At 45.2% G+C, this 14,287-nt stretch overlaps 1 protein-coding gene across 2 annotated transcripts in view; it reads left to right on the forward strand.

Moving 5' to 3' along the window:
* The window catches only part of TIAM2 (TIAM Rac1 associated GEF 2), a 127,183-nt gene that overhangs the window by 40,413 nt on the left and 72,483 nt on the right, over positions 1 to 14,287 (forward strand). The window contains exons 7-9 of one of the 2 annotated variants that reach the window (XM_030853085.2): positions 3,904 to 4,089; positions 4,803 to 4,949; positions 7,888 to 7,959. In XM_030853085.2, the coding sequence (XP_030708945.1) occupies positions 3,904 to 4,089; positions 4,803 to 4,949; positions 7,888 to 7,959 (405 nt within the window). The remainder of the gene's footprint in view (positions 1 to 3,903; positions 4,090 to 4,802; positions 4,950 to 7,887; positions 7,960 to 14,287) is intronic. The other variant, XM_030853091.2, reaches the window with a different exon arrangement.

The raw sequence follows: 14,287 nt of genomic DNA on the forward strand, positions 1-14,287 counted from the left end.
AGTAATTACTGGATAGTGCACGATACCCACCTTGTGAGCGAGAGGACCAGGGACTCAGGGGCTGCGTTCTAAGTGCTCGATTGAAGCTTGTTTCTGCATGTTGCTCCCATCAGGATCAGCTTTGGGCCTTGGCCAACCTGGAGGGGCCGGCTTATTTTTTTTTTTTTTTTTTTTTCTGCGGTACGCGGGCCTCTCACCGCTGTGGCCTCTCCCGTCGCGGAGCACAGGCTCCGGACGCGCAGGCTCAGCGGCCATGGCTCACGGGCGCAGCCGCTCCGCGGCATGTGGGATCCTCCCGGACCGGGGCACGAACCCGCGTCCCCTGCATTGGCAGGCGGACTCTCAACCACTGCGCCACCAGGGAAGCCCAGGGGCCGGCTTATTGTGTGGCCCTGGTGAAGTCACTTTCCTCCCTGGGCCTCAGTATTCTCTGCTGAGAAATGAGGGTGTGGCGACCCTAACTCCCTTGCAAGCTCATTGCCTGTGTCCACAGACTTCCCCAGTATTGCAAGGTCTGTACTGAGCTCGTGGGTCTGGCCTTTGTACTTCTCTCTTCCCTCTAAGTAACCCAAGCACCTGCATCCACTGGACTTTTTACCTGCATATTCTCCCACATCCTTCTCTACAACTTTGTTGAGTCCGTGGATAGAAAAATCAAATATTTCATTGTTTCTTATCCAACCACAGATCCTCATTTGAACACGCTCTCCGATTCTCTCCGTAAAGGACCATGACCTTAAAAGTAAGATAAATATTGTCTTTAAATATGGACTAGCTGTGTGACTAATGATGGCTTACTCTGCCACAGAGCTCTGTGGGATGAAGGATGTATTAGTCAGGGTTCTCCAGAGAAACAGAACCAACAGGACCTGTGAAAAATATATTTGTAAAGAGATTTATTATAAGGAGTTGGCTCCTGTGATTACAGAGATGGGCAGGCCCCAAGATCTGCAGTGAGTCGGCCAGCTACAGACCCAGGACAGCGGGTGGTGTGGTTTGCCCCTGAACACTGGCAGGCTGGAGACCCAGGATGGGCCAGTATTTCAGTTCCAGTCAAAAGGCAGGAAAAAGGCCGATATCCCAGTGTGAAGGACCATTGGGCAAGAGGAATTCTTCCTTGCTTGGGGAGGGTCAGACTTTTTGTTCTAGCCAGGCCTTCAACTTACTGGATGAGGCCCACCCACATGAGGGACGGCAGTCTGCTTTATTCTATCTACCCATTTAAATGTTAATCCCATCCCAAACACTCATAGAAACGGTCGGATTAGTGTTGGACCACACATCTGGGCACCCCGTGGCTCAGTCAAGATAAGGACAGGACGCATCATTGAAACGGAGAAGTCATAAAGTCCATTCTCATTTTCTACTAAGTTCAGATTAAAAAATTCCTCTACAGTGTGCAGTACTGATTGAGATACCAGTTCTCTTGAAACATAATCACATATATTAACAAACTTCTTGATCTTTGTAAGGTCTGCTTTGGGCTTTTGGGGTCTCCCGGCGCCTTCTTCTTTCAACAAACCTAAGCATCTGAATTCATTTTCTTCCTATGAACTTACCTGCATTTTGTCCCGGGTTTTGGGTAGAGAGGTCTAGGTGTGCTGAAGATGATAAAGTGTTTCTGGCAAAATTTGAAGATTCCCTGTGTATCGTTTAGGATGGAACTGTCTTTTCCTTCCAGTGGTGCTTTGATGTGTAGTCATTTAAATACATTCAATGATGCCTTTAAAAATCTTTGTAAACCGCAGAAGTCAGTGAAAATATGAGAGATTGTCATCTTCCCTGATCCGTAGTGATTGGCATGGACCTGGGTTTTATTTTACTTGGTATTTTGTCTTTTTATTCCTCTGTGGATGGCATGGGCTCCTTTATTGTCTGGTATCCAATGACTCACTGTTTTTCTTTCCTTTCATATCCCACCTACCCCTCCCCAGAACCCCTAGAAAGCATCTCATAAGCTGTTTCACGTGGAGTTATAGATGAGGGATAAGCTTTAATACACTACCCAACCTAGAAATACCTGCATATTATTAGAAGACAAAAGAATGCGTCTAAGTTGTGGATGTTCAGGTGTCAGCTACCGAAGATATTTGTGAGACAGAACTGGGAGTATAGTGTTGCCGGGACTTAGCGCTCCTGGTATGTGTAGTTTATGGTTACAGAATAGCCATCCATTACTTCTGGAATCTAGAACACTGTAACATGGCAAGACCACGAAGAGATTTGCAGTTCAATTTGAACTGCCGTGTTAGTCTAGAACAGTCATCCTCTCTCAGGCTGGTACCAGAGTTGTTGGAGGTGCTTTTGAAGTGTCAGCTTTTCTGGGCCTCATGCCTAATGAGTGGACTCCTCAGGCAGTGGAGCTGGGCATTTTTCACTTGGAAAAGCCAGCAGCTCATTCTGGTATTGATTCAAGGCTGACGTGAGTGGGCTGTTATATCACTAGCAAGGTCACACGGCATCTTAAATGAAGTTAAACTGGAAATTGGGATTTTTCAGTGCACTCTGGGACTTTTGTTTTGCGGACAGACTATGACAGATCAACAAATTATTTGCTTAGACCTTGTAGCCATCATTTTTTTTGCGGTACGCAGGCCTCTCACTGTTGTGGCCTCTCCCGTTGTGGAGCACAGGCTCCGGACGCGCAGGCCCAGCGGCCATGGCTCAGGGGCCCAGCCGCTCCACGGCATGTGGGATCTTCCCAGACCAGGGCACGAACCCGTGTCCCCTGCATTGGCAGGCAGACTCTCAACCACGGCGCCACCAGGGAAGCCCCATCATATTTCTTTTATGTGGAAAAGTTGTGCAGTGACCTTCCTAAGAAATGGATACAGAGAACTTGGAGGGGGTCTAGGGAGCACCCAGAACTTGTCCTGCTTTTCCCTGGGCAGAGGCTGAGGGGACCATGGTGTTAAATGTCAGAGAGCCTTCAAAATATCATTTGTCCAGGATTACGGGTTGACCTGGAAAGTGTACTGTGAAAGCTCAGGATCTGTTTGGGTGCTAAACTTGGCAAAGCTAGAGATGCAGTTGTTGCAAATGAAATGACACAATTCTTGTACCGAATCGTCGTAAGCCTTCACTACAGACCTTCTCTTGAATTTCGAGATTGCTCTGAATACCATTTGAAGCCCTGCTTTCTGTTCTGTTCTGAATCCCTACGTTGGCAACTTACTAGAGCCTTTCTTCACCTATTCGTTTATGTTTAAGTGAAGGTAATACTTAACACAGAACATACTTTGACATTCTTGGAAGAAGGGAGAGAGTGGCCCCCAGAGTTTGTACTTCTTTACCAACTCATGACTTAAGTTTTGAAGAATACGTAGAAATTTCTGTCGTGTGAATAATTTTATGTGTCTTAATAAAGATGTGTAGATGGTGATTCTTCTCTAATACACTTAAAATAGGAGTAAAAGCTCTGTTTGTCCTTCTGCCTGCAGTTCATCTGCTTGTCCTTTTAAGTGATTCTCAGAATGTACAGAAGTGTGCAGCCACTTGCCTCCATTCAGCCAGCATCTGTTTGTGTGCAGACCGGTTAACCTGATTAAGATCAGAGGCTGTGAATGTAAATGAGACAAAGTGAAATAACTGACTTTCAGTGGTGCATCCTGCCCTAAGTCAGCCCGGTTTTCAGCGCTAGAGCTCTCCAGAGGCCATGGCACGGCACCGCATTGGGACCGCCGGCTTTGTTTTGTCTTTGGCCATCCTGATGAAGTACAGTGCGGTCCGACCGCATGTGTTTGGGCAGGAGGGCTTGAGATGGGGTGAGCAGGGAAGGCTCATTTCAACCCTGCAGCACCAGCTGAAATGACTTTTAAAGTTTGTGAAAGGGGTCACGTTTTCAATTTGACCCGTGAGCACTTCTCATTTTTATTTAAATTAGTCCTATTCTTGCTTAAACAGATCCAGCAGTGGGAGCAGAACCTGGAGAAATTTCACATGGATCTGTTCAGGATGCGCTGCTATCTGGCCAGCCTGCAAGGCGGGGAGTTGCCGAACCCCAAGAGTCTCCTTGCTGCTGCCAGCCGCCCCTCCAAGCTGGCCCTGGGCCGGTTGGGCGTCTTGTCAGTTTCCTCTTTCCACGCTCTGGTGAGTTTCCAGGAAGGCTGTTCAGCGGCGTGACGGGGGAGCGCTGCGGACGCTCACCTTTCTCCAGCCTGTTGACATTCCGCACTGCTGTGACTTAAGCCAATAACTGACCAGGGCCACCCAGGGGCCAGGCGCCGGGGGAGGGATGATTGGCGTCCTGCTACCAAGTCCCAGCATCCCAGCTTCTTTGCTGCCCGTTCTCGGAATCCAACTCCTAATACGCAGTTATTAAATATTCACATCTGCGTCTGCCCTTCTGTCTGTTCCACCTCGTACAGTCAGGAAGGTGGAATCCCCGAGGAGTAGCAACAATGGTGTGAAGAGTTAAAGGGCTGACGGAAGGTTGTTTGATCTGTTCTCCCGAGAGCCCCACTGGGTTTTCTGAAATTGCTCCTGTGCAGGTGGCTTCTGTGGATAGTACTAGCTCAGCGGGGGTGGGGTGGGGGGGGTGGCGGGTGGTCCGAGGGCTGTTGTGCTGACCCTGCTGTCCACCCCGAAGAGATGTGAATGTTGTAACTAGGCGTGTTTATCCAGATAAGGGACATCTCTGTGGTGGATGCGGTCCTGGTATGTCAGACCTGCAGCAGTTTTGGGGGCTGCTCAGAACACATTTATAGCAGGCAGGGCTTTACTCCTGTTCTAGGGCAATGGTTAATTCGCTCTGTCATCTAAATAATGGCGTCTTAAGATTTTTCTAAATTGTTTTGAATTAGGTATGTTCTAGAGATGACTCTGCTCTCCGGAAAAGGACACTCTCACTGACCCAGCGAGGAAGACACAAGAAGGGCTTATTTTCTTCATTAAAAGGGCTGGACACGCTCGCAAGAAAAGGAAAGGAGAAAAGACCGTCTATAACCCAGGTAAGTTTGCCAGCATGGGAAGGACAGCAGACCTAGCGGGAAATCCTTGATATGCCATAAATCATAAATGTTCATCCCCCTTCAGAATGAGATAAAAGTTCCTTCAAAGGGATGCAGTCTTAGCATGGATTTTTTTCCTCAAATGGAAACACACAAATTGCTCAGTCTCTCTTTGTCACTCCCAAAGAGGTATTCACACCTTGCTCGCATCTGCAGCGCATGGTAACCCAAAAATAAGTGTCATCAGAAAAGAAGCCTTTAGAAGTAATTGTCATAGATTTTATGTTAAAGAAAAAAAAGGAAGAAAGTGCTGATACGTGCTCCCACGTGGATGAACCTTGAAAACATGATGCTAAGTGAAAGAAGCTAAACGCAAAAGGCCACAGGTTTTATAACTCCATTTACATTAAAAGTCCAGGATAGGCACATCCACAGAGACAGAAAGTAACTAGTGATGGCCAAGGGCTGGGGGGAGAGGCGCGTAGGGAATGACTGCCAATGGATATGGAGTTTCTTTGGGGAGTGATAAAAAATATTCTGGAATTAGACGGTGGTGATGATTGTAGAACTTTGTAAATATACTAAAAAAAAAAAAACCAACCCCCAACACCAACATGTAAAATTAATAATAGAGTAGCAGCAACTAAATTCTATGGATGGTGCCAGAGGCTTTGCTGACTTCATCTTTATGACACAAAGTAGGCGTTTTGTCATCACATTTTACATATGAGGAGCCTGAGACCCGGAGAGGTTGAGTCACTTCCTTTCCCCGGATGTTCACGCAGCAGCCGAGAGGCAGGGCTGGGACTTGGTCTCCCTGGATGCTGCAACACTGGGCCATTGCTGCTGCTTAGTTTTCTGGAGGAAAGGCGGCTCTTTCAACATTTTGTCAAGTTGAAAATAGCCCGAGTGGGCTTCCCTGGTGGCGCAGTGGTTGAGAGTCCACCTGCCGATGCAGGAGACACGGGTTCGTGCCCCGGTCCGGGAAGATCCCACATGCCACGGAGCGGCTGGGCCCGTGAGCCATGGCCGCTGAGCCTGCGCGTCCGGAACCTGTGCTCCGCAACGCAAGAGGCCACAACAGTGAGAGGCCCGCCTACAGCAAAAAAAAAAAAAAAAAAAAAGCCTGAGTGCTTATTGTTGAAATGTGGCCCAAGGACAGTGAATTGTTTTCAGAACATTTTGAACACTCATATCTGAAGTATTTCCTAATGCTGTTAATACAGTGTATGATAATGATTTTTATGTTGCTGAGTGATATGTTTTAGGATTATTATTTTTTGAAAGACTGTTGAAAAGATGAGCTATCACAAAATGATCTGATCGTTTAAGTGAGTTGGGAAGTGAGTTGTGATGAAGTTCAAGGACGTTCTTGTTTTTACTTCTGACGGGTTGCTGTTATTCTGAATATGCTGGCAGAGAGGGTCGCATTTTATAAACTTTATTTTCTAATTTTATATGGATATACACATTTGATTGTGCATAACAGTTTTGTGAAATAGGTGAGTAACAGGGATAGAATCAACTTCTTTGACCCGTCTGTAATCATAAAACAATAAAGCTGGAGGTGGTGGGACATGGATTGATTGACTGAAGGAGGGCAAACTCACATGGAATCCCTTTTACTTGGCCACTGTTTTTGTATACTCACAATTGGAAAGAATATCACGTTTAAAAATTGTGGTTCTGGACTTCCCTGGTGGCGCAGTGGTTAGGAATCTGCCTGCCAATTCATGGGATGCGGGTTCGAGCCCTGGTCCAGGAAGATCCCACATGCCGTGGAGCAGCTAAGCCCACGAGCCACGACTGCTGAGCCCATGTGCCACAACTACTGAAGCCCGTGCGCCTAGAGCCCGTGCTCCGCAACAAGAGAAACTGCCGCAATGAGAAGCCCGCGCACCGCAACAAAGAGTAGCCCCCGCTCGCTGCAACTAGAGAAAGCCCATGCGCAGTAACAGAGACCCAGCGCAGCCAAAAAAGTAAATTAAATAAATACATTTATAAGAAAAAAAATTGTGGTTCTATTTGTACTTCAGTTGTGAAAGTAATCATTTGTTGGTTATAAATGGAAATGTATTTCCTCGTTATAGACTATAGTTAACTATAAACCATTGGCTAATGCTGGGTTTATGTTTTTGAATTCAACTTCTGTGAAGTTTAAATAATGTCTTTGAGGCAAATTCTGATTTTAATCAAGGTAGCCAATTCTGTTTAATTAAATGACAACGATAAATATCTTGATAATTTGCTTATAAAATGTTGACATTTAGCAATTAGGTATGACCCTAATATGGTTTTTACCCCATCATATGTAGTAAATGCCCTTAATGTAAGATTTCTTGAGAAACAAAAGCATTTGGTTGAACATTTTTGTTTTAAAAAGAGATGACACTGGTATTTATGTAACTGAATGCAGTCGAGGTAGTAGGTATCCGTAAATGTGTAAATGGCCTGTTTGTTAATGTTTAGTATTCTACTACAAAATCTAGAAGAGAAAAATTGGAAAAAGTAAAGGAAATTTTTCCTAGTCCCTCTACCCAAACACAGCCACTTTTAATATTTAGCTTTATTTCTTCCCAATATTTCTTCTACGCACATTTATAAAACAGTTATAAGCTTGATTTTGGTGGCTTTGCTAACTTTGATTTCTGCATCTTCAGAAACGTGTACTTCTTGGTAAAAGCAGCATCAGGAATATCCAGGGTGACTTGAACAATATGTATCATAGAAAAGTAAAATATGTAACCGTATGGGAAGAAAAAAAGCAACTTTAAAGTTAAAACTTTACACGTAGTAGAGTAGCAGCTAGTACACATTGCAATATGAAGATCTTATCAAATGTCATAGCCCTTAAATTTTTCAATATTGAGAAAGGGTAGCCGCCAAACGAATATTGCAGAGCCGTTTCATTAGTCTTTTTTTCCCTCCTGCCTATCAGATATTTGATTCAAGTGGCAGCCATGGATTTTCTGGAACTCAGCTACCTCAAAGCTCCAATAACTCCAGTGAGGTAAACGTTGCTGTAGATGGTAGCCATCTTATTTTTACTTGGATGACACAAATGCTAAGTTAATGAGGGGATGCTAGTTCTGAATCTTTACCTGAATCTGTTGAAAATACTGTAAAGTTAGAACTCAAATGGTCCCGAGTAGGTAAAAGATGTTTGCAGAATGCCAAGTGTTTTTGAAGGTATCTAAACTCATGATAACTCGGTCTTCAAAGTGGTATAGCTAGACTAAAGCAACTTTAGTTCAAAATAGCAACTTTCATTTATTCGTCCCTATTCCTCAGCAGTTCTTACCGTCATTTGAGAGTTCGGTGACTCCAAACTTGCATTTTCCTCTTAGGGTGTCAGGGGGCTTCACACACATATTACATCATGCTGCAAATCAGTAGCCTTTGGTGCCCTCAGTGGAGCTGAATACAGGGGTCCCGTCTAGTCCCCAGGACAGCTTCTGACCGAGTAAATCCTCAGAACCATTTCTGAATGGAATTCTGGAGTAGGGTGAAGGTGGTCTGGGTGAGCTCATGCCTCTTCTTTGTGTCTTTTTCAAAGACACAAAGCTGTATCTGCCCTTAAAGCTGTGTTTCATGTTACGATCTATTTCTCTTATCATCTGCTTCAGCAAATTATTTTCTCTTAGGTTTTATGTCCAATAAACCTCTAAACTCTTTGTTGAGGTTGAAACATGATTTTAACGGCTTGGCCAAACTTAATGTGCTGTTGCAGAAGTAGGCAGTATTACTTAACAAATTAATTGGGATAATTCAGTGACTTGGCCATAGTTTGAAAAATCTGAGGAATGGTGGAGTGTTAGACCCAGTGATGGGTCTGGGGGGAGGTGAGTGAGGAACTTTCTGGTGATCCTAAAATATACACCATAGACAACTACCTATTCTGCCTCCATGGGAGGTTGGCCCAACCGTGGGTGCTGAGAATGGGCTCAGTTCCATGGTTATTATAGAGACCACTCCGGGGGGCAACTCTGCCCGAGGTGTCCTGAAATGGGGTAGAGAACCTCTGCTCAGAACCCTACCCTGACCTCCCACTCACAGAGGTCAGGGGCTGCCAGAGGGCAGGTCATGAGATGGGGTGCCTGTGCCCGGAGGCTGTGTCATGGGCACTGCTTCTGGCTGGTCTCTGTGCCCTCCTTTGGCCAGCTTTGACCAAACGGGGCCCTGAGGAAGCCAGACCCATACCTTCCTTTTTTATAAAACACACCATCAAAATGGTGGACTTTTCATAATGAATAATTTCCATTCCCTGTCCCTTTATTTCTGTATACATGCAGAGCTTATTTCAAAATCAGATCAAAATACACTGTCCACCAGGGATTTTGCTTGATTAAAAAAAATTATTTCACTATTATTTACTTGGTTCTTTACAATCTTTTATGGGCAGTCATCCCACCAAGTGTATATATGTCATGTCTCCCAAGCAAACTTGTAACTAGGACCCTTGATTGTGTGTGTGTTCTCAATCCATGGCTCACTGCTAAGGATATAATACAGCTTAATAAACTTGCCTCTTAATTGTCTATATTAGATGTAGCCCTTTAATGGTTGAGAAGAGCTGTTTGATCTGTAATGAAAATCCATAATTTTCGTATGTCTTCCAGCATTAAATAACCATTTAAAATTCCTACTTTGAGAGTTTAGAAATTGTATCATCAAAGCACTTTCTATTAACAGAATTATGTTGGACTTTGGAAATAAATTTTTGCTAAAATAGCCATTCATGGTCAGAATTAAGCTTAGTGTTTATTTAAATTGGGCTTTAATTAACAAATGATCTTCTTGTGATTTAATTGACAAGTCCCACTGGCGCTGGAACGAGTGAGAGGAGAAAATTATTGCATCCTTTTTTTTAGGCATATGTATTTAAACATTTATCCCTATTTGTTTTAACTAAACATTGCTTCTGCTGTAGCAACAGTGAAGAAATTCCTTTGACATATAGGGTTATTTTAATGGTATGTTTATCATTTCTGTACTGTAGTACTCAGATAACTATATTTAAGTGAGTTGCAGCTAGAATGAAGGGTATTTGGTTTTTTATGTCTCTGGGACTTAAAATTCTGCCTGTAGCTGGTTGAATAATTAATATTTCATTCCACTAGTTTTCCTTTGCTAATCGTTCTTGGGGAATATTTATAACTTGCACAAAACGTCTGTTTGTAAACAGTGTATTGTGTCCATTAGCGTCACACAGAAAGGCAGTCGTTCCTGAGTGTGGGGAGGGAGGAGGTCACGGGTATTTAAGAGTATTCTATTCTAATCGGTGCGTCATATAACCGTCCAACACTGAGTCACCCTAATTTGAAATCTGTTAAGGTTGGAATAAGGCCAGTCTTATTTGAGCATTTTTTTTTTTTTTTTTTTTTTTTGGTGGTACGCGGGCCTCTCACTGTTGTGGCCTCTCCCGTTGCGGAGCACAGGCTCCGGACGTGCAGGCCCAGCAGCCACGGCTCATGGGCCCAGCCGCTCCGCGGCATGTGGGATCTTCCCGGACAGGGGCACAAACCCGTGTCCCCTGCATCGGCAGGCGGACTCTCAACCACTGCGCCACCAGGGAAGCCCTTATTTGAGCATTTTTTTAAAGGACACTTTGGCCAGCCAAAAACCGAAAGCTTTTCCTAGGGTACTTCTTGGTGAGTAATAATGAGTCTCCATGAACGTGTGAAGGGAGATGTTTGTTATGGAGATTGTGGCAACAAATCCCTGAGGAGGCTCTGGATGGCAGCTACCCCAGAAGTTTCATTGTAGTTACTGTGGAGCCCTGGGCCTTGGCTCTCTCTCCTGGAAAATTGGCTTGGGGTGTCCCAACTTTCTGCGGCAGTGAGTGAATGAAGTATTGTCACATCAGTCGTTAGCTCCAAACTGGAAAAAAAAACCCGCTAATGTTTTTTTTTTTTTTAATGGAAGCTATGAATGAAACCGCTGACTCTTGACCATAACTCGGGTCTGTTTAAATAGAACATTTAGTCTGGAACCGTACATAACATCCGTACGTGCACAGATGGATAGTACATAGATAGGTCTTTGTTTCCCTTTCATATCAACTGATGTTTGGGCCTCGGCCCAAGAAGGAAATAAACACCACCCCCTCTGTGACATTTTGCTGTTGTTAAGACAGCCGAGAGCGCGTAACTCCTTTCGTGTTCTCTTCTCATCTCACTTGCTAACGGGCCTCCCTTTTATCAGCGACTGCGGTGGGGGCCCCTTGGCCACAGCCAGGTCGTGGTTTTGCTGCCCACTCCCCTTCACCGATCCCGGCAGTAATTATGAGCCATTTGATCCAAAGGCATCTGCTGTGAGAACCCGCGGAGTTTCAGTGTTCTCTCCTTGAGGCACACGGGGCAGAAGTAATTTGACATGTGCTTTCAGGACCATTAATATGATAGTAATAAGAAATGCTTCTGTGGAAGTTGCCCTGCCCTGAGGGCGGAAGTGATTTGCAAACCTTAACTGTAGTGGCCGCAGTGGCCTCGGCTGCAGTTCAGTGATGTTGCGTTTTGTGCGTGGCCGCTCAGCGCTGGACCACGCGGTGGTCTGGGCACCCGTAGTCACCATGATTCCCCAGGGTTCTGAAACGAGGGGTGATTCTCATGCGGTTCTTTATAGTGGCCATTGTTGAATTACGGTGGTCAAGCCTACTATACTGTAATTCCACAGTCCACACTGAACTTCAAAAAAGGTCTTTGACATTGTTCATGGCTCTTTACAGTTTATGTAGTACCTTCAAGCGCCATTCCTCACACCAATCTCCTGATTTCTCCATGAGGCTGGCGTGCTTTAGCCCCTTGTAAAGGTGAAGAAATAGAAAGAAGCCCAGAGACGTGAGATAACCAGCCCTGACAAGGCTGGGATTTGACCCACATTGTCTGTTATATTTTTTGCTGTTTCATTTGTCTTCTCCAGGGGCTGGAAACCTTGAACAGGCTGATGGGAAGCTAATTCTGTGGGGAGGAGGGAATGGAGTGGGTGGGAGGAGTATACAGGGGTCTCAACAGAGGTGGCCAACCGGGGACTTCTGGGTGGGTGGTTAGAAGATTAATGTAGCACCTTTAAGGCTAAGCAGAGAAAGGAGTTTTCCAGATACATCAACTTGCTGGGCTTATTTTCACGATTCCCTGTTCCTTTTATGAAAAACAATGTAGGAGAATATCTTATCTGGCTTATTGAAAATAAAGCATGTGATTTCAGCATGGATAACATTGACCCTTGAGGGAATCAGTCCAGTTGTTTTTCTCCAAGTGGGTACATCTTCCAACAGCCTAGGAGATCTGTAAGCACCAAGTAGCCTTTTCTTTTTCTAGTTCTAATTGACGAATCAATGCTACATCCTCATGGCTTCCTTTGAATGGCCAGGTTTTACCTTTCTTTAATTGCGTACATTTCTAGGGGGTGTGTGTTGTGAGAGTGTGGGAGATGCACAGGAAAAAATTACACGTAAATGTTCACTGTAGGATCTCTTGAGAATCTGAACCTTCCATGGCCTTGGCTTTGATAGGCATCGTCTCATTTGTCATTCAGTTGATCTTAGGTCAACAGTGTAGACTCAGAATGATTCCTCAGAGCACTTGTAGGCACAAAGCCTTGTTTCATCGAATAGAATGTGAACATCTCTTGTCCTTTGCATCTCTTAGTTTGCCTGCACACTTTTCCCTAGCCTAGAACTTCTTCCCCTTCAGTAATCCACTCTTAATTCTTTTTCTTGAAACTTCAGGGAGGATTACGAACTTGACACTGTGTAAATAGATTCGAATAGGATACTGAAAATGGACAGCTTTTATTTTCCAAGCCTCTGTGTGTGACTGTGAATTTCTCATTGCATCCAATTCAACATCCATGGCTTGGGTGTGTTCTGGGCGCAGGACACACTGTGTGGAGGGCTGAAAGAGACTGAGAATGAGCAAGACGGAGCCTCTGTTGTCATTCATCTCAGCACCTGGGGGCGTGGGAGCAGCCTAGAAATGACTGTCAAGTGGGCTGGGCTTCGCTAAGTGCTGTACCGGGACATTGGGGTGTAGATGTGTCTGAGTGGAATTGGGGTTAGGGGGCGAAGAGAGCAGGAGACACTTCACAAGGTGGGGGGCAGTGTTTGAAATAAGGTTGAAAGGTATATGTAGTTTCAGCACAGAAGCTGTGAGGAGGGTAAAGCAGGTGAAGGAGGTGGAGGTGACCAGGGGTCTGGAGGCAGGAGAGCGCTGCTGCTTTGTGGAGGTGTCAGGGGAGCCAGAGCATGCCGTGCGTCCAGAATAACGCCAGAGTCCAGCAAGTTGGCTTGTGTCCATTTCGCGAGAGGTAACTGACTGCCGGGCTGGTATTTCTGTAGTGCAGCGGCAGGGAGCAGAGGCTCAAGCCCGCTTCCGGGGTTCAGATCCCCACAGTACGACAGTCACAGCTTCCTGTGGGAGCGTGGGAAGTTTCTAGAATTTTCCGAGCCTCATGATTCTCACTTGTTAAATGGAGGGTTGGGACAGTGCCGACCGCAGAGGGTTGTGAATGGTGAGTGAACGGGCAGTGTGTAGTATGGTCTCTCTGGGGTGGACAGGAGAGCAGGGGAGGGTAGTTGTGAATTTGTATTTCCCCGTCCCTCCCCCAGCGGGCCATCCTAGATCACGCCTTTCCTATTCTGCTCTGAAAGTGCAGACCTGAACTGCTTTGCAGTGGCAGTCAGGGCGATTTGACTTCCTCTTGGATGGGCTCTTTGTGGTTTCTTACTCCACAGTGACCTCTGCTGGGGTTTTCGTTTGATTCTGAGCAAGCGTAGTTTGAGAGGCGGGTTCTGCGCCTTTAAGGCAGTGCCTGCTTGTTGCCCACGCACGTGAAGTCCCTGCTCAAATGAGCAGAAGTGCCTGGAGGTTTATTTAACCAGAGAAGAAAATGTGACCCATGTGAGATGGGACCCTACAGGGGAAATGCCATGCACCAGGGGAAACTGGTATCCATGCTGGTTCCCTGCGTTCTCCGAGCTCTCTCTCTCTCCCTTTTGCTTTGGCACATGAGGTTCATTTTCATTCTAGGCTGTGATCATCTTTCCAGGAAAATGTACAGAAAGTGACAGATCCAGAAATGCCACTTTAAGGATGAGCGAGCACCACATTTAAAAAGACAACACAGGAAGATTGATTCTTCCCTTTCTTTGCCTAAACCTGTTTTTTTTTTTTCTTTTTTAAATTTCTTTATGTATTCTAGTATTTTGATCCGATACAGGAGGATCTTTTGCTTTGTGGTTTTTAAAAAATGCATAGAATTCAAAGTAAAGTCAGGCATCAATGACAACTTTAGTGTATGATACGTGGGATATAATAATGTGATAGTGTTGGATCTGA

The sequence above is a fragment of the Globicephala melas genome, chromosome 14 (genome assembly GCF_963455315.2).
Source record: "Globicephala melas chromosome 14, mGloMel1.2, whole genome shotgun sequence".
Taxonomy (NCBI): Eukaryota; Metazoa; Chordata; class Mammalia; order Artiodactyla; family Delphinidae; genus Globicephala; species Globicephala melas.